The sequence below is a fragment of the Chinchilla lanigera genome, unplaced genomic scaffold (assembly GCF_000276665.1).
Source record: "Chinchilla lanigera isolate Chin_1 unplaced genomic scaffold, ChiLan1.0 scaffold00007, whole genome shotgun sequence".
Classification (NCBI taxonomy): Eukaryota; Metazoa; Chordata; class Mammalia; order Rodentia; family Chinchillidae; genus Chinchilla; species Chinchilla lanigera.
This window is the reverse complement of record NW_004955408.1, coordinates 25,732,197-25,758,486: the sequence shown is the minus strand read 5'-3', so window position 1 is coordinate 25,758,486 and position 26,290 is coordinate 25,732,197. Positions and strand designations below refer to the sequence as shown.

Below are 26,290 nucleotides of genomic sequence, written 5' to 3'. Positions count from 1 at the left end.
CAGACGAAGAAGAACCAACCTTCAAATAATGAGGAGCAGGGAGCGCAGGGGAGGGGAGAGGAGAGGAGAGGAGAGGCAAGGCTAAAAAAGATCTGAAACTACATCTTGAAAGAATACAGTGCATATGTGAGAATATCAAACTTAAACGACTAACTTTAAAACACAGTTTAGTAAAATAACAAGAATTTAAAGAAAAACTAAAAAATCATTTTGGTATCTAAGTAAAACCAGCAAACAAGTGACAAAAAATGTACAGTTACAGTTTTTCAATAGAAATACTTAATGGCAGAAGAAATTGGGAAACCATATTCAGGATACTCAAGGAATGAAAATGTGAGTCTAGGATTTTATATTGGGCAAAGAAAACTGACTTCCAAGTATAAAGGGAATACACAAGCTCACACAACATACAAAACTTTTAAATTAAAAATGAAAAGGTAAAAATACTTTCTTCTTATATTAAACTCTTCCACCTAATGAAGGAAGATTGAAGTCCTTTTAAAGGAAAAGAAACAGCAGAAATGCTTTGCAAGACTATCCAAAACATTAAAACAGCCATCAGAGTGTTTGAAAAAAGTCAAGCAAACTCATTATTATTGCTTCCTGTTTTGCTTGAGTAATTAAGTAATCTACATGAAATAGGAAATAAGCTTAGGAAAATATTGATATTTAGGATCCAGTCTTCATGTGAAATTGTTTTCAGCATTGGTATAATTTTGTTCGAGACAAACATGGGGCTTTTACTCTGTGAATTTAATTGTTTGGATTTTCATGGATTGGAAAGCCTTTGGGATGCTACTGATCTATAAGATGATTTGCTCCTATGGCAGCTAAGCTCCTAGGCCTTTAGTGTTTTCATGCCTATGTACACATTAGCTCTCTCTTCTCCTTCTACTATCAGTTGGCCTGGCTTCAGACGGTCTGTCTCTCTGATCCTTACCATAGTGTGCAAACTGTTTAGGGATGAGAAACCAGATAACCACATTTATCAGAATCATGTGAAATGTATTACTGAGTAAAACAAGTGAGACTGTCAAGAAAGGTGCATACTAGGCTTATCCCACATAAGGGCAAAGTTACTGAATGCTTGTATTTCTTAAGCATTAAAATTGTCCAATGATTAAGTCTAAATTACAAATTTCAGTAACCTGCAGTATATATTTAGAAACATTAAATCTCAAAAGACAGAACTACTCATAAAACCCAACACTCAGGAGTCTGAGGCAAGAGGATTGCCACGAGTTCAAGGCCAACCTGAGCTACACAGAGACCCTATCTTAAAAAACAAAACAAAACAACAACCAAAAAAGAACTACTCATGAAAGAGAGTAAGTATAAGCTGGGGATATAACACAGTGGTAGAGCATTTGCCTAGCATGTGAGGCCTTGATTCAATCTCTAGCACCACAACGAAAAGGAGAAAGAATAGCTATAATGAGAGCATTGGAGTATTTCCTTAAACTAAAAGAACTTTTATTATCTCCTTGAATCATGTATCTTATACTACATTGTTACTACTTTTTATGAATTTATCCAAAATTCTTACCAAGAGTATCTTTAATAAGAATTTCAAGCTTCTGTCCCATGTTAGGTCCTCTTTCCTCTCTTGGATTCTGTACCCGGTTTACAATCTCTTGCTTGATGGAGTTGATTACAAATAATAAATTATCTGTAAGACAAAACAAAACACTTGGAACATATTACCCACATGAAAGAATTTACCTTTACTTATGTAATGTAAGAGATATCCAATTTAAAAATGAAAGAACTGGAGGTATATCTCAGTGGCAGAGCATTTGCCTAGCATGCATAAGGCAGTAGGTTCAAGAAAAAAGAATAATAATCTGGGAAATGTTAAAAATATGGATGTCTGGGTTCTATTTCATTTTTTTAAAAAATAGAAGAAGGAAGAAAACATATTAACAGACAGATATCCATTTACAAAATAGCATAAGAACACTGGGTTCTATTTCAACTCAAAAGATGTAGGTGGAAGCCTATGAATCTGTATTTTAACAAGTACACAGGCATTCCAATGAGCAGTCAAATTTGAAAATACAGCTCTAAACTAGCCACACAAAGGTTAAAATATTCAAATCAAGGAAAATATCAAAGTAAGTTAACAAAATTGGGTAATCAACACAATTACAAAACAGAAGAATGACTGTGGTTACAAACAGACTACTTCATTACTGTAGTGATGAGATTGGCTTGAGGAGCCTCAGATATAGACACCAGTACACTAAGAGGAAGGCAAGAATGAATGAATGTGGGCATGTGGTTTTCTGAATGGATCAATAAACAGAAGGCTGGGAAAAATGCAGAGCAAGCAAATAATACAACCGAAGAACAAGAGAGGTCAGCAAAGTTCACAGGAGGTTAATCAAATTCTTCAATGTTTAGGTTTACCATATTCAGTATTGAGGCCCCATAATTTCACTTTATTAGCTTCATACTGGGCTTTTTTCTTTAATCGACAAGCTCTGCAAAAAGAAGGAGCTATTAGTTCACTTTTCTTTTTAAAATATTCAGAATATACTTCTTTTTGCTACTGTTACACATTTCCTAATAGCAACCAAAATCACTTCACTCTGATGTTTATTAAGGATGTGAATGATAGAACATGTTAAAATAATTCATCCAAATCCATTTTTAAATACTTATCAATACACTGAAAAATAAACCTATAACCAATGCACACCTATTAGTGTACTAAAAAACCCAAAATAAAAAAGTAAAAACTGACAATATAAAGTAGTATAGAAAATGTACTGTAGAACCCTCATTTGTTCAGGTGGGAATGTGAAATAGTACACACAACTACTCTGGAAGGTAGTTTGGCAGTATATAGTTGTTGAACATATACACTGAGGTATTTATCCAAGAGAAATAAAAACTTACATTCACACAAACTCCTCTAAGTCAATGTTTATGGTGATTTAATTATACTTGCCAAAAACTGGCAATAACCCACAAAGGTCCTTCAACTGGCAAACCAAAAACTGTAGTGTACACCTACAAAGGTATATACTACTCAGTAATAAAGGAACAAGCTATTACTCCGCACAAAGACATGGATGATTCTCAAATGCATCAAGTGAAGCGAAAGCAGCTCCATCCTAAGGACATATACAGTACATTCCATCTATACAGCAGTCCAGAAAAGGTAAAACTATGACAGAAAAGAAATTAGTGGTTGTGAGAGGCTGAGGATGGGAAAACAGGTTTGCCTTTATAAAATTTAAGGTGATGAAAATGTCCAGTATATCTATTATGATGGTGGTTATATAACAGGTTATATTTTTAAAAATTCATAGTAGTGTATATTAGAAAGAGTAAATTTTACTATACGTAAATGATATCTCAACCTGACTCGCTAAAAAAGTAAATGAAATATAAAGCTGCAAAAACTCTGTTATACCATACTACACTGCTACACTATACTGCATTATTTTCCAATCAGTTCTCTTTAAAAACTGTTCCCAGGAAGCATAAATAACATGTTTTACCTTCAAAGGAAAAAGTATAACACTCTTATTGTAGTATTTACAGAAAAAAACTTTCATTTTTGAATAATGGTTGAAGGTCACCTCTTCTATTAAAACTCAGAAGCTAATCTCACCTCCTATTCACATGAATAAACATTACTAGCATTTACCTAGAAGCCAGCTTATTTTTTTCCTTCCTTGACCTTGGCCGGGCTGTTAAGGGCAGCTCGCTGACTGGAGTCAGGTCACTAATCACTTTATTCAGCTTCCGAAGCTCATTGCCTATTTGGAGTAATTTTTTAGGATTTGGAGTCAAGTCTTCTACATCAGTTCTCCGTGACTTCTTTACCGCGTATTTTCCTTTAGAAAGTTTAAAAGAAGTTAAAGTCAGATTATTTGTTTGATCAATGGATACATTTTCCACAGTTATACACTATCTTTTAAAAAGTCTTGCCAGGAAGAGCGGCACATGCCTATAATCCCAGCATTCAGGAGGCTGACACAAGAGGATCGCTCTGAATTCAAGACACCAGCATGGACTACATAGTGAGTTGAAGGCCAACCTGAACTACATAGTGAGACTCTGTCTCAAAAACAAAAACAAAAAAGTCTTGGCATGTTTCATGTTTAATAACCCAATCTAGAAGGACTAGCCTCCTCTCTTTCTGTGTGGCTGTAAGAAATGGGGGTGGGCTGTGGATGTATGTCAGTGGTGGAGCACTTGCCTAGCATATTCAAGGGTTCCATCTCTAGCACCACAAACAAAAAAAGGAGGGGTGATATTTCATTGTTCTAAACTCTTCCAAGTCCTTCTCTACTCCTAGGTTTCTAATCCCAGTTCAACAGATTCTTAATTCCTTTCATAGCAATACTAAACATCTCAAATCTCAGGACTGGAATACAAGTGCACACAAAAATCAGGGTGGGGGTATAATATGCAGTCCAGAAGACAGTTTGGACATTTTACCCAAAGATGTCTCTATGCTACAACTAAAAGTTTGTGAGACATACGCGTTTTGTGCTGGATAAAGAAAAACCCAACAAATAAGGATCACCTTGTTTGAACATTCTTTTAAGGTTGCTTGCAATAAGTAACAATACAGAACACTCCAGTGTTCTTGCCCTATCATTCCAGGGAAAGGGTATGGCTCTGTCCTCTGAATTTCTCTAGCAGTGGTGGCAAATCTAAGGCACGCATGCCACAGAGGGCTGTTTGTATTCTTGAAAGCTCTAAAAGGCTTGCCATCACTGTCTTTTCCTAGAACTCATCACAAGCTACCTAGAGTTATTTACTAGGTTTACCTTTTCATTTTTTGTAGAAAATTTAATTGAATGTAAAAATTTCATAATTAATCACTAGGAGATAATATAGTACAGATCTGAGTACTAATGGACAGAAAAACTCAGGCACAAACATACTTAATTACAATTCCTTTCCTCAAACATGCTTAGCAACTTGAATCTGTAGCATAAGTAAATACTAAACTGCTTACTGAGCATGAAACTTAAGATTTCCCCTCTGCCTTTTTTGGTGAAGACTTTGGATTAATGTATAAATAACTTTTTAATTTTTTTTATTTTTTAAAGAGAATAAAAAAATTAGAAATAATACAGAATTTCACTAAGCATGGTAGGAATTCAACAGTGGTTGTTATATTGCATACTGCTGTCTTCAAATTAGCTGTTCATATTACCAGATATAAGTGTGCAAAATTGGTCAAGAAAATTAAAAAGAAAACAAATTTAAGTATTAACTGTTCAACAAACCAATAGAAATCAGCAGTACAATTATCCCAGCTATTCTTGTATATACATACATTTTTCCCTTCCTTCTTTCTTTTCTCCTTTCCCTCATCCCAGCTGTTCCTTCCCTTTCAGCAGTTTCTTTCCCTTTCACAAAATCTATTCTGTGCAGAAAAAAATTCTACTTAACCACAGCTTTCTGGATTAACAATTCAAAACTTAACCTACCTAAGATTATAAGCGTCTCATGATTCCTACTATTTAACTCCTTTCTTCTCTCCTTTCTTTCTCTCCCTCCCATGGCACTGGGGATTGAATTCAGGGCCTTCATGCTGAGCTACATCCCCAGCTTTTTCATTTTGAGACAGGAAGGTTCTTGCTAAGTCACTACATTACCCTAGGTGGGTGTGAACTTGTAAGCTTCCTGCCTCAGTCTCGCAGAATACTGGGATTACAGGCATATACCACCATGCTCAGGTTCATCACTCCTTTTTCAACAACTATGCTTTCTTTTCTTTATCCTTCCTTTTTTTCTATATCCCAGTATCTTCATTTACATTTAGCTTTGAGGAATGGAGGAGAATTAAAGAGAGGGATGCTGAAGCCCATTTGCTTTCTCCTCAACCTTACAGCAACTATGGCAAGTCAGCAGCTTCCTAGCCATTTCTTGTGTAAAGTAAGTAGAATAAGAAGGGACTAGACATGAAATAGCATTTACACTGTCCTTCCTTCTGCTTAGGTGGTAGTTCTTGACATTGGTAAAAGCTACCTGTGAGCAAAGAGCAGTTATGGCACATACCCAGCTCTACTATTCCCCTTTCCAGCTGGCTAGAAAGTGCTGAAAATCCAAGTATATTGAGTAAGAATTATGGGTCGGTCTATTTAAAATGACGTTAAGGTGGGCATGGTTGCAATATGGCTGTAATCTCAGCACTCTGGAGGCTGACAGGAAGACTGCTTTGAGTTCAAGGTCAGTCTGAGCTACAGAGTGAATTCAAGGCCAGCCTAAACTGCACAGCAAAACCCTGTCTCAAAAAGATAAATAAATAAATAAATAAATAAGACACTAAATATTCAACAGCAACTTTCCTTACCATGATGTAAGCCATTTTTCTGATACACATTGCTTGGCAAGGTATCTCGGTTCCATTCAGATGGCCTCAGAATCCTCTCTTGCTGTGATGGCATAAGTTGTTCGCTATACTCCCAGAAGTACCTTCTTTTACCTCTTTTCCGAGAGGATATTGAAGTCATCTCCTTCAAATCTTCTACAGAATCATTTTCATAACCTTAAAAAAGGTCCCTCAAATTGTTAAATCCCATAAACTTCAAAAAACCAATCAGAACAAACAAAAAGATTCTTTTTGTAACTTGAGACATTTTCTTTCATCTGAAAATATCACTAGCATGTCAAAGATAATAAAGCAGGTCTATAAAATAAATCAACATGTGTATCTCTCACAAAATATTCAGGGATTAATCAACCTTGAATTGTTGGTTTTATCTTCGTTGAGCTTCTCTTTGGTTTCTCTAAATTACTACATGGTACTTTCTTTTGGTATCTCCACATGGGATTAAGAGAACAAATATAGCTCCAAGAATGTCAAAAGTACCATTAGGTAATGGTACTTAGATACTATACTGTGATTTCAAAATGTCCTTTTAGTATTTATATATATGAAACATCTTAGAATAAGCTGTGTACATTTCTACCCCTCTGCTGTGGCACCCCAGTTTTGCAAGGGAGCAGTAGTTTTCTTTCTATCTTCCATACCACCCTTTTGGAAAAGTACAAAAGACAGGTCAGACCCAGACTATCAAATAGAAACTTGTATGTCTATTCTGGCTAATATTTTATTAGAAGCAATTGAATGTATGTATGTATGTATGTATGTATGTATTTAGGTGGTACTGGGGATTAAACCAAGGGTTTTTGCCCTGAGCTACATCCTTAACCATTTTTAATTTTTTTTTACTCTGAGACACGGTCTCACTAAGTCACCCAGGCTGGGCTTGCTATTTCACTTTTAAAAAGATACTTTCCTTCTAATGAGAAACTCTAGAAAGTACTTAATTCTGATCTGCTCAAATTGTTGAACAGACCCAACACAGGACAACCTATAAATCTAAACTATCTCCAGAGAATGACCGTCTTGGGTGAACTGTACAGCATTAATGCTAAGAAAATGAGGAATAGGGTGCGCATAGGATGTACACAAGCCCAAACTTATAGTAGCTAGGAAAAACTGGGAGGCACTGGCCGAGAGAAATGGCCATTTTCTCCCCCTTTGGAACTATTATTTAGTGATGAAATCTGTTCATTTTGGAAAAAAGTCTGAATTTTAGAATTGTGCCAAGTTTTATTTGGAGTAAGAACCAATCGCAAGTAATATTCCATTTATATGCCATTCTGGAATAGGCAAAACCATAGAGACAGTGGTTGCCGGGGGTTGGAAGTAAAGGAAACGAATGACTATAAAGAAATATGAGAGAATTGGGGGGGCCAAAACTATTCTGCACCTTGACTGTGGAAGTGGTTATATGATATACATCTGTCAAACTTCTACCAAAGCACTGCAAAATAACTCATATAAGGGTACACTGAAAGAGGAGTGAATTTTATTGTATGAAAATTATACCTCAATAAATATGATTAAGAAAAAAATAAGCTGGGCATGGTAGTAGCATATGCCTGAAAAACAGAAGAGAATAAACTTGGAGAGCAGAACAGTCAAAACAAGCTTTTTGAAGCATTGCTGGCATTTATAGTACAGTCATACGTTGTTTAACATTGTGGAGAAACATTTGAGAAATATGTTATTCTGAGACTTCACTGCTGTACCTTACACAAACCTAGGCTGAGGTGCATAATGTCATATATTCTATATGCGGTTCATCATTAACTGGAATGTGTGTAGAACACAATTGTGTTAGATTAGTGCATACGTGGTGCCTTAAAGAAATATGGCAAGCACTGTGACATGAATCTTAGGTTCTTGAAAGATGATGTACAAGAGATATCACTTTCAGAAAGTCTGATTTTTTAAAAACTGTGCCAAATACATGAAGCAATAGCTTTTTTGTTTGTTTTTGAGACAGGGTCTCACTATGTAGCCCAGGCTGGCCTTGAACTCATGGCAATCCTCCTGCCTCACTCTCTTGAGTGCTAGGATTACAGCCATGTGATAAAGCAACAGCTGCTGACTTACTGTGCTTATGTTTCATCTCGAAAGATTTCATCTTGTTCGTTATCAGCCCATCTTTGGAAAAGGTACAGGGGACACACTTTGTCAACAGAAACACTCTCTTTTAAAGGCCTTTGGTTCCACACTAATCTAAGCAAAATTTACCAGCTCAGAGAGATTACCCTAGTTTGAACCAGGCACACCTCAACACAGGCTGAGGCACAACCAAAACAATCCCACCTTCCTACCAATGTCCACAACTGGTGTTCTACAAGTCTAGTCCAGCCCAAAGCACAAGGAAAAAATTTTAAACAGCATCCTTAGGCAACACGTTCTCCTGGATATTTTATGTGTTCCCTTAGCCACTAGCATCTATCTTTGCCTCTCCTCAAACAAAACACCTCCCACTTCACTTAATGTACTCATATATTGTGCATCATCTGACTTCTAAGAACCTGTTAAGCAAGAAATTATTAACCCCATTTGAGCAAATGAGCATATTCACTGTGGGCTGACAGGATCTGGAAGAGCTGGTATTGAATCAGGCCGCAGTGACTCAAGATTCTAGCTACAAGTGGACTTCCCACTTCTCCTGTGCCTACCTTCTTAAATGGCCTGACTGGATTTTACTCATATATATTCCATGTTAAGTTCAAAGACTCATGAAAATTTGCATTTCTTTTGCCTCACCCAACTTAATTACTAGTTTTACTTACTTACATATGTCTTTTTCCAAAGAAGTATTTAAGTTTCCTCTGACTTAACATATTAACCTTTTCTAGGTGTATATACCATGCACTCACCATCTCTCCCTCTCTGTCTCCCTTCCTTCTTTGTGACACACACACAGGCATACATACACACACATACATATGCACACAGAGGATTTGTTGCCTAAAGCCATCCATTATTCAATATAGAAACTATAGTGATTAAGTAGAATACAGAAAAATTACATCCTCAGATCACTGGTCTAATACGATTTAGGGGCATTGAATGTTTTCCAAAGTATGTTCTAAGGAACACTATTACCATAAGATAAAGCTTTACAACCAAGTGAATTTTGTGGTCAAATAACTTTTAAAAAACTTTGATCTGGCCAGGCATGGTAAAGCACACCTGTACTCCCAGCACTCAGGAGGCTGAGGCAAGAGGATCACTGTGAATTCCCACAAAGAGAGTTCAAGGCCAACCTGAACTACAAAACAAAACCCTGCCTCAAAAAGACAAAAAAAAAAAAAAAAAAAAAAAGAAAGAAATAGAAACGGAACTCTGATCCTTCATCTGATTCTTGACAGATCACAGTACACATAAGCATGAAAGACTGAAATGAGTTGGGTGTATAGCTCAGTGATAGAGCACTTGCCTAGCAATTTGAGGCCCTGGGTTCAATCTCTGACGCTGTGCATGTGTGTGGGCAGGATACTAGAAATCACCTCTCTCAACAAACCCATTCGTCTCTGTATAGCTAATAATACTGAACAGTGCCTGACTCAAAAGTAGATACTTAAAAACTTTTATATAAATGATTCTGTTTAAGCCATTTCCCATTTGCCTCAGAATACTTGCCAGCAGCACTTACCCCAAGATAACTCACGGATTAGTCCTACCCTTATCCCCAAAGTTTGCCATGAAATACCTTGCTTTTATTATTATTTTCACATTGCCCTGGTATATCAATAATTTTTGGAAACAAAAGACAACATTCTATTTGTATATCATTCCCATTTTAGTAGTGGTATTTCCATTTACAAAATATAATCATTCTTGACTGCTGAAAATTAAATGAATGCTGAAAGCAAGCTGCCCTGTTTTTCTATTTGTTTTTTGTAAATGTAAAGTACTGCAACATATTCCATGGATTCTTTTCCTTCTTTTTTGTTTCATATATCACTATAATGATCGAACTCATTCCTTTCTGATATGATTAGCAAAAGAAGGTCAAAAACATCATTTACTGCCTAAAATTCCCATCACTGGTTAGTGCAGACTATTGCTATTAAACTGGTAAAGTCAACTGTAAAAAGGTTTAGTGGGGATTACAAACAAACTCTTTCTAGGGTCCCAATTCTTAGTCTTAGAACCATGTAATCTCACAACCCCAAACAGTTGTAGCTTGTCCACAGAATAGGCTCTATTAAAATTTGGCAGTCTCTCCAGAATAGGGACTGAAACTCTATTTTGCACCTTTCCTGGAACTCTGTAGTTTCATGAACTCTTGTAGCCATCTGCCAAGAAACAGCATCAAGGGAGCTAGTCATCATAAAAGAGCCCTTGTAAGCCACCAGCTACAAATTAAACCAATCACCTCCCCTAAAACTAGCACTCTGAAGGATCTAGCCTTACTTTTTTATTTAAAGATTTTTTTCTTTTCTTTCTAATTCATTTTTGCATCCCTGAAACTGCTTGTTTAGCTTTTCTTTTCAAGAAAAAGGGAACTTTTCATTAGCAAATGTGAATAAAGCTCAAATAATACCATAAAGCTGTGTTAATTTTATGGTTAAAGCATTAACAAACCAAAAGGATTTTACTTCGAGTCATTTGGAAGTGAATGAATTTAAATGCCATCCAAACAGTCAACATTATTAAATAGGTCCAAGAAGAGAACTTGATCCTGCTAAGTGCCAGCTAATGTTAAAGCCACTGGCTAGGTGCTAAAGAACAAGGGTTATTCTATGAGGTATGTGGGAGAAGGAAGCGGCATGACAGGACAAGGCCAACTATGAAACTTACTCTCTTTCCCTGTACGAGTCAAAAAGCAAAAAAAAAAAAAAAAACCAACATGGAAATAGGGGTCAATTTACCTTAACTACTCTTCATGCACCTCTTCATCTCTCAACACATTTATCCAGATAGAATCAAGTGAATTTTAAGTGGAGTTGAAATTAAAAGAAAAGACCAGGTATAGTGGTGCATGCCTGTAGCTGCAGCATTTGGGACGCTGAGACAGGAGAAACTGAAAATTCAAGGCTACCCTTGAATGGAGTACACAGTGAGCTCATATATTCACATCGAGGTTATAATTCATATGTCTTGCTTCCGGGCAGTTAGAACCAAGTGGTGGTAAATACAGGGCTGTTCTATTTATTAATTTTATCAGTAAAAATACTGGTAAAAGTGATTAGTCCATTTGTACCACCAGTGGTAGAAGCTGCCTGAGAGACAGTGATACATATACTGAATCGCCAGTGGTTCAAGTCGGTGGGAACATGTAAAGACCAGGCTGGAGTACAGAGAAAGACTCTGAAAGAAGACAAAATAAAGTCCAAAAAGCATCAGCCCCAAGCTCCAAGACACTTCCTGGGGATCCAGAAGGCAGTGCCACAGAACTAGGTTGTAAGTCCCAGTATGCCTCTATAGATCCAGGACCCATGCCTACCTCTGTCAGGTCAGGTCAGGTCAGGTCCCACGAACCCATATTTCTGGCTGGTCCCCATGGGCCCAGGCACCAGGACACCCCCTATGGTCGGAGGCATCAAGCTCTACTGCCCAATGAGTCAGGCAAAAGGCCAGAGTACTCCATGCCTACAGCAGCAAGCCTGCATATGAGCCTTGTCAGCTAACTTGCCATGAATCTCTGGATAAAATTAATGAAGGACTTTCCATGGCAAAGTCAGTCTGTAAAGACTAGATGAGGTACACAGATTTTTAACGAACAAAAATAAAGCACCAGTAATTGACCTAAAATAAATGGGAATCTAAGAAATGGTATTAAAAATAATACTGATAGAGAAATTCAGTGGATTATAAAAGAACACAGGTAACTAAATAAAATCAGGAAAACAATACATGAACAAAATGAGAACTTCAACAAAGAAACAGACACCATAAAATAGAAACAAGTAGAAGTTTTATAGCTGAAGAACAGTTACTTAAAACTGAAAAATTCCACAGAGCTTCAATGGCAGACTTGATCAAACAGAAAACGAATCGGCAAACTCAAGCAGCAGGTTTATTTGAAATTACCCTATTACAGGGACAAGAAATAAAAATGAAAAGGATTGACAAAAGGCTACAGGACTTAAGGGATATCATGAAGTGAAACAATATAGAAATACTAGGTGGAACAGAAAAAGAGAAAGTGGTTGAAGGTTCATTTAAAGAAATGATCACTGGAAAAGGAAGTAAGTATCCAAATCTACGAAACTCAAAAGAATCTTAAGGACGTTAAACATAAACAGGGCCTCCCCAGATTGGCCTCAAACTCATTAAGCAACGCGAGCTGGACTCAACTCACAGCAATCCTGCCTCAGCCTCCAAAGTGCTAAGATTACAGATTTGTGCCACCACAACTGGCTGACAAGAACAATTTTGAAAGTGGAGTAAACAGTATGGACTGCCTTGGTAATGGCGGGATTTGTACCAGCTTGTAATTTCCTGTCTTTTCTTTGTCTCCTTTTCCTCTGCCCTTCTACCCTAATCCTAAACAGGAGACAAATTAATAGGACTGGCTGGGCATGAGAGCATACACCTGCAGTCCCAGGTATTCTAGAGGCTGAGGCAAAGTGGACTGTTTTAACCCCCAGATTCAAGGCCAGTCTACACAACAGACACCACTGCAAAACAAACACAAACACACACACACACAGGTCTGATGTATCTGATTTTAAAGACCACACACAGAGAGTACTATGACCTTCCTTGGGGAGGGGAGCTATATAAACTACCCCCTTTTGCCAAGACAAGTTTTCTTTAAACCTCTCAATGCAGGTTTTATTAATTTGCCAAGACAAAAACTTTCCTATAAGTAGAAAAGATAACTGCTCTATCTAAACTCTACAGAGTTCTAAAGTAGACCACAGAAAAGGGCCTATTCCCTTTTTATCTTCATTACACCTAAAAGTATCTTTTACTTACTTAAAACTCCATCCAAATCAAGGAACTTATTTCTATCAATTGCATATACCTAAGCACTTTTGTAACAAAAAGATTTAACCAAAAGTGAAAAGTCTTCAAGCAACATTAGTGCTTCACAGGCTACAATACAGTAAAAATCTTCCAGAAAATTAAGCATCAGTATTAGACTCCCTGAAATTCTAGCAATCAAAAAATAAAAGGGCTCCCTTTGAAGCCAGTATAGTGGCACACACTTGTAACTCTAGCCCTGAGGCTGAGGCAGGAGGACCCCAAGTGTGACCCCAGCTGAACAACTCAATAAGATCCTGTGTCGAAAAATAAAAAAGGGCTGGGGATATAACTCAGTGGGAAAGCCCAAGGTTCAATTCTCAGTACCACAAAGAAAGAAGGGGGAGCTCTCTTTGATAATTAATGAAATTTATTTTAAAAAAATCTAGTTCAGGGACTGGAGATTTAGCTCAGCAGCACAGCACCTGCCTGGCAAGCGCAAGGACATGAGTTCGATTCCCAGTACCGGAAAACAAAACAAAACAAAACAAAAAACCCCAAAAAATAAAATAAAATAATCTAGTTTGACACAGAATTATTAATATCAATACTGCTTTGAAGGAAGTAACTTTTGCTTAAATTTGAAGATCTTCACTTCTTTACACACTTTAAAACTATGTTCCACTGGCAATGCCATTTTCATAAACAAACTATACCAGTCAACTACTGGCAATGGCGCAAGCATATAAATGCTGAAATGAATCAGTTTCCCACAGGTTTCATTTTTCTTTGGCCCTTTTACTTGTGCACATTATACACAGTATAAGTAAAGCAGAACCCCCTTCATGTTTATGAAATTCTAGCATGTGTTTTCTTAAATAGAGAGTATGGAAATGAAATGCTACACATACAAAATGCTTGCTTTGCATTATTCATCAACGAGGCTTTGTTTTAGGAATGAATAATGTGAACATCACTTGGTGCACCATCTTAGATACTCCTAATTTATCTCAACCATAACAGAGGGGCATGTGCACAAACAGGAATACATTTTAAGGCATCAGTCTTGGCATCTTTGCACAACCACTCAAGAGCGTGACCAATCAGGTCACGTAACATAAGACAACAATAAGCTCTCAGGGCACTATCACATGGACTACTATATAAGCAAAAGTGGTCATTTTAAAGCTGTTTGAATAGAAAAAAGAAGTTACATATCCAAGTCAAGCTACTAACTAATTTATCCCCCAACTAAAACAAAGCATCTATCAAAACAAAACTTTCTATTTCAAAACAACAACAGGTCAATTTAGTAAGCCTCCAAGAATTATAATACCTGGTTCAGAAAATGTGTCACTAATATCATCATCTTTGTCATCTTCATAATCCTCTTCTTCTTCTTCTTCCTCATTTTCAGAGAGTTCATGCTCACTGCCAAAGCCTTCATCATGGTCCTCATCATCAACATCCTCCTCATCTTCCTCATCCTCTTCAGGATTGCCTTTGGTTGGTTGTTCACCCAAGTTGTCGGAGACAAAAAGAGAGTAATTGTGCTCTTCTTTTTTCTGGGATGAATCTGAGATCGACATGCTAGTAGAAACGCTGCTACTCTCTCCTACAGCAACTGACCCAGGACCCTCCTGAGGTAGGGGGCTGAGTAATAGTTCCTGGGTTTCTTTGAAAGGCAAAGCGGGAGTGGCATGACCCTGAATAGGTTCCATTCCCTTTTTTTCTTGTCTCTTTGCTACAGCTCCACAGTAGCATGTGTTCTCCTTTGCTGCATCTGTATGAGCCTGGCTCAGCAAGGGCCGGCTCTGTTGCGCTGGGTTGATCTTTACTTTTGCCTTTTTTACATAGTCCTTACATTCAACATGAAAGTTCACCTTTTCATTATGATACATGTTGGTCTTCACCATGATTTGTGTGCTTGAAGTGGGTTTACTTGCTTTTTGGACACAGTCTGACAAAGGAACCTCAGCCTGAAGAGTCTTTGAAGAACACACAGGGGCAGCTGCTCTACTTGTGATCTTTTTCCCAGGGAATGAAGAGGGCAAGGGATTTTGTTTGACACTGAAAAGTGAGTCAGGGTAATAAAGGGAATCAGAAACAGACTGAGAGTCCTCACTATTAAGCTGAGCCAAAGTTGGAGTTTTGCTTATGACCTCTTCATCTTGGTAAGGGCTAGAAAAGTCATCAAGACCCAAGTAATCCACTTCTTTTGTTCCCCAGATGTCACAGCTGGTTAGTTTGGTGTACTTAGTTAAGTCTTCACAGTATGTATCCCACTGTTCCCAGTTTGAGGTTAAAGTACCCTCATTATCCAGGACATCTGTGTAAGACTCCAGATTTTCAATGTCTTTGCAGTCCTCCAAAGAAAGGAAACTGTCTCTAGGATTCTGTTGGTAGTTCATCTCTCTATCCTAAGAAAAGTTTAAAAAAAGACAATCACACACTATATTTTAGTAAGCAAATATTTGCCTCCGTCTTCACTTGCATATATCAAAATGATAAATCAGTGCTCTACCTATGGTCTGTTTTAAGATAAAGGCTACTGACATGACACTGTGCTATTCCATATACATCATCATTTACTTGCCAAGAAAAAAAAAAGAGGGAAAATATAATGTTGTGAGGTTTGAGTATGGTCCAAATGTCAAGAGCTCTTAAGCTTTACCATAAATATTCTTCCTGAAATAAATTTAAGTTCTTGGTCTTAGGAGGATTTGGGGTCTTTAGGAATAAGCTTCAATTAAGAAGCAAATGAACTGGGTGTGATGTACATGCCTGTAATGCAAGCTACTTGGGTCACTGAAGAGGATCAAAAGTTCAAGGCCAACCTAGGCAACTTAGCAAGACAATTGTCTGAAAACTAGAATAATTTTTAAAACAGCTGGAGCCAGGCATGGTGGCTCATGCCTGTAATCCCAGCATTCAGGAGGTTGAGGAAAGAGTGTCACAGTGAGTTCAAGGCCAGCCTGGGCTACGTAAACAAGATCAAGGCTAGCTTGCACTACATAGAAAGACCTGTCCCCCAAACAAACAAACAACAAACGGATCTAGGTATGGTGGCACACACCTGTAACCCCAGAACTTGGGAGGCTGAGGCAGGAGGTTGTCAGTGTAAACGAAGCCTGGTCTATGTAGCTAGACCTTGTCTCAAAAAAGAGAGGTGGAGCTGGAGATTAGGCTCAGTGGTGGAGCTCTTGCTCTGGTTTAATCCTTAGTACCACATACACAAAAAAGCACCAAATAATGATATTGACACTCGGAAGGCTAAGGCAAAAAGATTGCCTATTACAGGCCAGTGTGGGCAATATGGTGAGACCCTGTCTCAAAAAAAAAAAGCAACTAATGAGGACCTTACCTTCATTACAAAAGGATGTATCTTCTTAAGCAGGAACTTATGTAATGAGGCAAAGAACAACTCAGAGAAAACTGCAATTCAGCTATAGGATAAGATCTGTTCCAAGACCTTTTAACAATTCTTGGGTATAGGAAGTAAAATAGTCCTAAGAGTTGATTAATTTTGGAAGCAGGGTCTCACTATGTAGAGTTCACGCTGCTCTTAAACTTGCAGCAATCCTCCTGCTTCAGCTTCCAGAGTGCTGGGATTATAGGCACGTTCTGCCGCATCCAGCTCAACATTTTTTTAAAAAATTTCTTCTTCTCATGAAAAACTGGACTTGAAGATATTTAGATGATCTTCATTCTTACCATCTTTGATGTGCCCACTTCTAAAATTACTAGGCCTATACTCCAAGAATCAAACCTGGCCCAAACAGATCTTTTTTTCCTTTTCAAACATTTATAGATTGAAGAACTATACTACAACAGTTTTACCTCAAATCAATCAAAAGCTAAAACCAAGAAAATGTTGCTTACCAGTTCATACATGAAATCTGGATCAGAACTGTTTGCTAAGAGATCTGTGCTCATTAGAGTCTGTTCCGAAAAGGTGTGGCTTCGAAAGGCATCCCCAAAAGGCGGATCCATTCCGCTTACACTAGGCTACAACAGATTTTCATTTCAGAATGTTAAAGACCACTTTAAGACCAATTTATAACACATAAGCCCCACTCTTACCTCCCCTAAGTAATTTATTTTCAGAAATTAATTCTGTATTTTTCTACTGTATTTAAGAGTTTCAACTAGCATTGAACTGTGGACTTAAGACGAGGAAAATACCTAACATGCATTAAAAACAGTTAAAAAAAAAAAAAAAGGAGTAGCAACTGTTAAAAGTAGCCAACTTCTGAAAATTTTTAAGTTTATTTAGCCACCAGAATCAGCATGTAACATCTTTATTTAGCTATGCAACATCTTTTCAAATCCTTCTCTAACAACACTCTCTGTTCTAACTCCCACTTCAAGCAGAGAACTTTTTGCCATTTTCTGGAGTCTGCAGAGGTCTCACTCTGTACTTTTAAGAGTGTCCAGTGTTTTATTTCCCAAAAGAAACTGTAAGACAATTTAGTCATCTTTAGCCCAAAAGAAGGTCAACAAAATAGCCTCAGCCAGGCATGGTGGCGCATATATCTGTAATCCCAGCACTCAGGAGGCTGAGGCAGGAGGATCTTTGCCAGTTCGAGGCCAGCCTGGGCTACAAAGTGAGCTCAAGGCCAGTCTGAACTGCATAGCAAGACCCTGTCTCCAAAAGAGAAGAAAAGAAAAGAAACACCCAAGAAACAAAAAACAACAACAGCAAAAACGCCTCAGTTCTCACAGTTAATTTCTCCCTTTTTTTTCTATTCCCTTTTTTACATTTCAACATCTTTTAAAGATAGATGTTCACTCTGAAGTCAGGGTTCACACTCTTACAGTGGCTCAAAAAGTAGGCCTCACTCTGAAATCTACCCTCCAGTGAGGGAAGAGGATAAGAAAGAATTGATTTTTTCCCTCTGCTGCTTTGTTTTTCTCTGCAAGTTTCTGGAGAAATTTTTAAAAATGCTATCATCTCCTTATATTCTTCTATTCATATACCTTCTCTTTACCAGGAGGAAGACTTTCCGTATGACATTTCCCCTCCCATTTCTTTTTTCCTTTCTTTCATTTTCCCTAGCCCTTTCAAACCTATAGGACCTTTCTTTCTAGAAAACTGCAGCTTGAGAAAAAAAGTTGTATAATCCTCAATTCAAGTATTCTATAAAAAGCAAACTAAATCTTGTTTGGGCAAGAAGTCTAAAAGAGGATACGCAATCTACTCCGCACAGGGATTAGGGTAGAGGGAGTCCTCTGCTCTTTTTAAATCTACTATCATTTCCTCTTTGTTTCTGCTGCCAGCCTCCCTGACTCCCTGCACTCAAGGATAGTTCTACATGACCTCACACAAGGCCCTTCTTCAGAGCCCCTGCCAGCTCATTATTTCTGTTTCTCCCCAACACTGAAACAAACACTGGGGAGGGTTGAGCGCTAATCACTGGAAAGGGAAGGAAAGGAGTTTGGATAAGCAGAATGGGAACTAGTATTTATTGTTTCAGTGATCACCTCCAACCCAAACTGATCAATCCAAAGTAAATGCTGTACTACAATCATTCCTGGACATGTTTTTCAAGGTGTGCATGTGTGTATAACAGAGAAATGAGGTGAGGAGGCTAAGTCCCCCACTGCTTCCTCTTACTTCTAAACCAGTGCTGTATAGAGCCAGGTACAGACAACAGGTGCATTTCTGGGGCCAATGATTATGGCTAGTCCCCAGGGACTAACCCCAAGGTCCAGCTTCTTACATCTGGGGGTTGATCACTGCCCACACCTGAAAACCCAAGCAAGATTTGTTAGCACCAGGCTCTGGTGCTTTATATTTCACCAGCACCTCCCTCTTGCATTGAGGGAGGCAACTCAGAACACAAGAGCAAGATGACTTCAGTTCCTACTTGTCTCAGCTAGATACCTGTTTTAAACTGTCATAAATAGTAGGGAAGAGTGGGAAACAAGAAGTCAGCGGAGATGTTAAAGGGGTTACTGAGGCAAGCTAATTTTGAGGGGAACTGGTTTAATTCCCATAAAGCTAGCAGATCTACCCACCTAACCTACTTATTCACTCTGCTTCATATATCCAATTCATCAAAGTTAAAAGCTGTCACAAACACAAAAATGTAAGTTAAAGCAATGAAAGAAAGGACATGTATTCAAAGCTAGCTGAGATCAGAAACAAAAGTAGTATGTCAAATTGTGTTAAGAATCAGAGAATTTACAAAACCAACAGTACTGACTTTCAAGAAAAAAAATAAAAACTTTGCATCTACTCTGTATGATTTACCTGAGGCATTTCCAAGCCCAGATCCTGTGTGTCCAATTCCAAACTCCTTTTTTTTCTCGTTTGTAAATTTCTTTCCAGCTTTACTTTTAATTCCAAGATGATTTTCACAGTAAAGAGCAGGTTTCCCCAGAATCCTTCAATTCAATTGATTGGCTCACTGCTTTTTTCTTTTTAAAAATTCTGTGCAATTCTGTCAAACAACACAGAGTAATTTCACTGTGCTTCACTGAAACAAGTTAACCTTTTGAAAACAACATTAACAAAGAATACTATACACTAAGCAGTAAGTCTTATGGGATTTTAGTCGTGTCCTAGCACTTACTATTTTGAATTTCACCATTTTTTCACTTGTTTGCTTCTAAAACAGGGTTGCTCAATAACTAACCAGTAACATTCTAAAAAACCACTGCAACCAAATAGCACCTTACCTTTCCTGTGATCTGAAACAATATACATTATATTGAACCTCTTTTACTTTATATTTATGAGAAAATATCTCAATATTAACTCCATCTACTGTATAATTATTACTGCTAAATTAATCTACATTTTATCTTTCATAACTCTGTAAGAATAGTAATGAATACCTAATACACTAGAATTTAATAAATCCTCTACATTAAATAAAATCATGCTTAAATGGTTTATATATCAACATTATTGTCCGAGTTATAAGTAGAAACTATGACAGAAGAATTATTTCATGTTTTAGAAGAGTGTATGTTGGGAAACAGAAGTGAGGACCACTCTGCACAATAGTTTCAGGGGTTAAATTAAAATTTATGATTCTAAACCATCTGTCACAGAGTAGTTAAGAGGTAGAGATTTAAATGTCCATTACCTATCTCTATATATGAAGACCTTAATTAGGAAGAACTAAATAGAAGGGCTGCAATCTCTTCTTCTAAATTAGTACTTTGCCCAGGATCATCAGCATCAATCCAGAAATTTGTTAAAATCCAAAAATCTTGGGCACCAGTCCCACAACAGAAACCTTAAGAATGGGTCTCACTCAAATTGATTTAATAAGCCCATAAGTAATCTGAGCCTCCCTAAAGTTTAAGGACTGCTGCCCTATCCATCTCACGCAGTGCAGTGTCATTTTCTCAAACGTAAAGAGTTCAATTAAATGTGCTCCCTATAATTCCCACATTCTCTGGGCTAGAGTGGTAGGTAGATTATTTCGATTTCAAAGAACTCTTGCTAACTAAATAAAACATGAAAAGGGACTCAAGAACTGTTCTCAATAACTGTTCTACTAATCAAATTAATAAATGGACTACAATTTGTATTTCCTGGTCTATTTCTGGTGGGCTTCCATTCTCAGATCACTGAACTAGCCTAAAAAACAGTATCTAGTGTCCAGCTTGGCCCTAGAAACAATGAATCAATCTAAATGGATTGGTCCTAGCATCCACCAAAGTTCTTGTTCAGATTACCCTATGCCTTCGTCCTACCACTGAAATGCAGTCGCAGTCCTAACTCTTGCCTTGATTCTTGTGAGAAGTAAGATCAGTAACCTTTTCAAGACCTACTACCTAGATCCCAAGAAGGGATCGAATTCAAGTCACATATTCAATAAAATGGACTCATACAATCCTGGCTTATAACTTAGATTTTTCTAGGAGAAAGGTCTGACATGCTATAAAAAATGGATTGAGGCCAGCCTAGCCTATGTAGTGAGTTCACGGCCAGGCTGAACTACATAGTGAAATCTTGTCTTAAAAAATTTAAAAATAAATAAAAACTGAAAATTTACCCTTACTAGCAACAGGACTATGGACTCAAACCAGACTGAGTCCTATTCAACGTATACTTACTATCTACCAAAAGTAACTGCCTGCCCGCAGCTTAGTTTACCAGGGAAATGCTAAATTTAAAAACGGCTAAGTTTTACACACAGCTTTCACTTGCAAACTATACAACACTGAGTAAGAATCTTTCTAAACTTCATTTGCCTCATCTTTAGGGAAGCTGGGAATCATGACACACACCTGTAACCCCAGCACCTGGGAGGCTGAGGAAGGATAATTGCAAATTTGAGGCCAGCCTGGACTACACAGAGAAATCCTGTCTCAAAAAAACCAAACACACAAAAATAAAACAAAACAAGGAGGACAGTGTAAGGGGCTGATAAAGGAGGGTTAAAATGATCAAAATATGTTGCGTGCATGTATGAACCTACCAAAATGAAACATTAATAAACATTAGAAAATAATTTAAAATATATAAGTAAACCCCAAAATATTATCTAGCTAAAAAAACCCCATGACTCTCTCCTGACTATAGAGTTATTTAAATCATGAAACTTTCATACAAATTCAAACATTTCTTTGAAATTTTATTTTAAAACATCAAAATAAACATCATTTAATATAGTTAGAAAAAAAAAAAAAAAAAAAGGAAAGCACTTGTTTGGGAGGTAGAATTGATTTCAGTTTTGATTTCATCATTCAACTAAAAAGCCTTATGAATTAAAGCAAGTTACTTAAGTTTATGCCTTAGCTCTCTGATCTGAGATCTAAGTTATTATCTTAACTATAGAGTACGGATACTATGAGAATTGATAAGATTACTAGGAAGTAGTAATAAAATAAATTTAGAAAGATGATTATCACCAACAAGTATATTTTGCCAATGCTTTCTTTGTTCTACAGATAGTCCAGCTCAGAAACTCAACATTTGTGACATTTTTTGGCAGCAAGGCTAAATATTTTAAAAAGTGCTGCTTCCCAAAATGGTATCCACTAAGTAAAGGGTTGAGGTTGTGCACCTGGGTACTGAAGGTCCCAAGAGTTGCTTCTCTTAGTCTCTCAAATAGGACTGGGAAAGACCAATTCTATGCCAAGTAATGGGACACCTTTTCAGTAATAAAGCTCTCACAGTCTCTAAAATTAATGACCCCAGTTCACAACAAATTATCCTTACCCTCAATATTTTCACCCATTCCCCAGAAATGCTTAGTACTGTTCCAAATATTTATTGTGAAATACCCACAAAGAACAAAATTCCCACCCAAAAGGAGAAAAATATAAGAATAAAAGCTTCAATAGTGATTATCACTACACAGCATCTTCCATAATGATACACTGCTCCAGAACTATCCTATACCTGAGAGCCATACATAGAGAGGACATTAATGTTTTAGGTGACAGAGTAACACAGGAAACTGTAACAACTTGCTTTTCAGGATGAATTCACACTTTTTCAGGCTTAAGAATATTCATATTTTACTTGAAGTTTTCATATTAAAATATAACAACAACAATGTTCTGTGTAAGTGCACATCTGTAATCCCAGCTACAAAGGAAGCTGAAGCAGGAGAATTTTAAGTTTAAAGCCAGCCCGGACTTAAATTTAGCGAGAGAGAGAGAGAGAGAGAGAGACAGACAGAGACAGAGACAGAGACAGAGACAGAGAGAGACAGAGAGAGAGAGAGACAGAGACAGAGACAGAGACAGAGACAGAGAAGGGAGGAGAGGAGGGAGGGAAGGGAAATAGAAAGGAAGGAAGGAAAGAGAAAGAGAAAAAAGAAAAGAAAAAAACAACAATGACCCAATTTCCATTATAATGGTGGAATATTTGTTCCAAGGAATCTTAAATGGTTACTCAAATCAGAGTGGTGAGGTCTAGAAAACACTACAATAAACAACACTGTTTACTGCATTTACTGCAGGAATTCTTACAAACTTTAAGGTGCTGTTTACATTACATAAATCACTAGAGGTGAACAAAGCAGATTATCATTTCCCAAATTTGGTCATAAAAATCTTCCATCCTTCCCTGAAGACTAGTTTCTCCCAGAGAGAGGTGAAAATCAGGGAAAGACTAATTTCCCAAGTAGCTACTTCCTTTTTTTCCCCCGCAGCAACGGCTCATCAGTTCCCAACACAGTTCTGTGGGTTTCTCAAGAGGAAAACGAACTGTGGCCCATCTAAATATTCACCAGTAGATTTGCTGTACCTGGATGCATTAAAAATCATAACAACACCTCCCAGGCATGAAAAAACACTCCTGAAACAAAAAGAACTCAGATGCAATGAGGAGCAAATGGCTAATTTTTAAGCAGCAATGGTACAATCTGAAGACAGCTATAGTTTTTATTTCCTTCTTAGCCTTTCCTATCAAGTCCTACTGTGTGTGCGTGTGTTTGCATCTTGGGGGTGTTCTTGGAACACCAGTTTGGACTTACTATGTACAGTGTACATTAGGCAAGGAAAAGATAAAATAAGACAGTAGGTGCAGTCAAGGACCTTCTTACAAGGCGGGGATATAGCTCAGTGGCACAAGTGCCTGCCTGGCAAGTGCAAGGTCCTGAGTTCTATTCCCAGTACCAAAAAAACAAAAAGGACCTTCTTACAAAAAGAAGGTTTATCCCCAAGGTCTGTTCAAACCATTAATCATAACTTTAAAAGCCAAATCCAAGAACTGACTTGTGTGTCCCAAGCAGCTTACACATATCCAACAGCTTCTAAATTGTGCCCCTTTGTGAACCTGAGAATTTCAGCTTCCCGAATCTACATATTAAAAATAAGTTACATAAGAAACAAAAAAACCTCTTTATACATGAAGTGTCTTCTGAATAAGCAAATACTGCAATAGCCAGAATCCCTCTACCTCCTCTCTTACATGACACTAGCTTAAGCCACTGAGCCTCTTTAGTAACTGGAGGAAACAGTTCTTCATCATAGTAAGCTGCCCCTATGAATCACCCAACATTCATCAGAGTATATGTTTAAAAATTTTTGACACACCCATTAGGATGGCTATTACCCAAAAAATGAAAAGTAACAGTGTTGTTGAGGATACAGAGAAATCGAAACTGTCAGGCATTGCTGGTGAGAATGCACTGGGGCAGCTGATGTGAGAAATAGTTTGGCAGTGCCTCAAAAGTTAAATATAGAATTGCTGTATGATTCAGTGATTCCATTTCTAGGAATACTGTATGCCTAAAAGAATCGAAAGCAAACATTTGAACAGATATGTATACACCCATATTCACAGTAGCATTATTCACAACAGCCAAGAGTAGAAACCATTAGATGAACAGATTTTTAAAGACAGTATAAATACACAACCGAATGGTCTTCAGCCATAAAAAAAGGAACAAAATTCTGATATGAAAATATTCTGGAAATACAGTGACAATGGTTATGCAACACTGTCAATGTACTTAATGACACAGAATTATACAGTTAGAATTGTTAAAAATTGTTGAAACTTTTATGTACATTTTACTTCAATAAAATTTTTTCTAAGTTTTTAGCTAAAGAATACCCATGTATTTATACGGTTAGATAATTCATATACCACAGTTTATACTGATCTTTCCTAATCTTTGCTGATTTGTGCCAACTTTTTTTCATGTGATCAGAGGTTTTGGTCTTCTCTCTGTTGCCTTTAAGCATGCCAGATCTATAAAAGAATGGAAAGAGACAAAGGAATGAAGGGTGGAAGCAGGGAAAAAGCTGGGAAGGGATAAGAAAGGCAAGGGAAAAGATGGAAAATGAAGAGAATGGGTACAGAAAAGTGAAAGAGGGCCGAAGGGCAGAGAAGGGGATAAAAGAGAGAGAATAGGTAGAACTTTTTAAGATTTAGGTATAGGCAAAGATTTCACGAACAAACCTCCACTCACAAGGGGGATACTATAAAGAATCAACAACTGGGATCTCAGCATTTAAAAAGCTTCTGCACAATAAAACAGACTACCAACGAGTGAAAAGACAACACATAGAGTAGGAAAAAATTTTAGCTACTTGTCCCTCAGACAAAGGACTAATATCTAGAACATATAAAGAACTGAAAAAGTTAGACACCCAAATTTAAAGACCCAATCCAAAAATGGGCATCTGAGATGAATACACACTTCTGAGAAAGAAATACAAGTGGCAAATAAATATATGAAAAAATGTTCAACATCACTGGTCATCCAAGACATGCAAAATAAAACAATGCTGAGACTCCATCTCACTCCAGAAAAAAATGGTTATTATCAAGAAACTGACTGATAACAAATGCTGGTGGGGCTGTGGGGAAAAAGCAACCTGTCTTCACTGCTGGTGGGAGTGTAGAATCGGTGCATCCACTGTGGAAATCAGTGTGGAGATGCCTCAAAAAACTAGGACTAGAGGTCCCATTTGACCCAGCTCTCCCCCAAGTATCTCCCCAGAAGAGTTAAAAACATCATACCAGCCAGGCATGGTGGCGCATGCCTGTAATCCCAGCACTTGGGAGGCTGAGGCAGGAGAATCATTGTGAGTTCGAGACCAGCCTGGGCTACATAAGTGAGTTCAAGGCCAGCCTGAACTGCACAGTGAGACCCTGACTCAAAAAGACAAAAAAAAAATTCTATCACATGATATATGTGCACCCATGTTTGTAGCAGCACAGCTTGTAACAGCTAAGTCTTGCAAAAAACCCAAATGCCTGTCAACTGAGGAAGAGATGAAAAAGATGAGTGTTTTTTTATACAATGGAGTACTATTCAGCCATTAAGAAGGACAAACTTGAGACATTTCTAGGTAAATGGATGCACCTTGAGACCATGCCCTTAAAGTGAAATAAATTACAAACACATGTATAAATATTACATTGTTTCTCTGGTGTGAGAAACTGAAAGTGCAAATGAGGACCAAGTGTACAATTGGTATTGTGAAATAGAAATTATTCAGAAGAAAGAGAAACTGGAGGAGGAGGGGAAAGGAAGGAAGGGAAAAGGAAAAAATGATAAAAGGAGGATAAAATGGAAACAAAGCCTTGTAAATAAGGAGAGA

The 26,290-nt window shown here is 37.5% G+C and overlaps 1 protein-coding gene across 3 annotated transcripts in view; it reads right to left on the bottom strand.

The window, feature by feature from the left end:
* The window catches only part of Crebrf (CREB3 regulatory factor), a 51,029-nt gene that overhangs the window by 11,065 nt on the left and 13,674 nt on the right, over positions 1-26,290 (bottom strand). For 2 of the 3 annotated variants that reach the window (XM_005376346.2, XM_005376347.2), the window contains exons 2-8: positions 19,518-19,707; positions 17,144-17,269; positions 14,598-15,681; positions 6,326-6,520; positions 3,659-3,848; positions 2,410-2,483; positions 1,547-1,669 (exon numbers count right to left, since the gene is read on the bottom strand). In XM_005376346.2, coding sequence (XP_005376403.1) covers positions 1,547-1,669; positions 2,410-2,483; positions 3,659-3,848; positions 6,326-6,520; positions 14,598-15,681; positions 17,144-17,269; positions 19,518-19,526 — 1,801 coding nt within the window. In that variant the 5' untranslated portion in view covers positions 19,527-19,707. The remainder of the gene's footprint in view (positions 1-1,546; positions 1,670-2,409; positions 2,484-3,658; positions 3,849-6,325; positions 6,521-14,597; positions 15,682-17,143; positions 17,270-19,517; positions 19,708-26,290) is intronic. The other variant, XM_005376348.2, reaches the window with a different exon arrangement.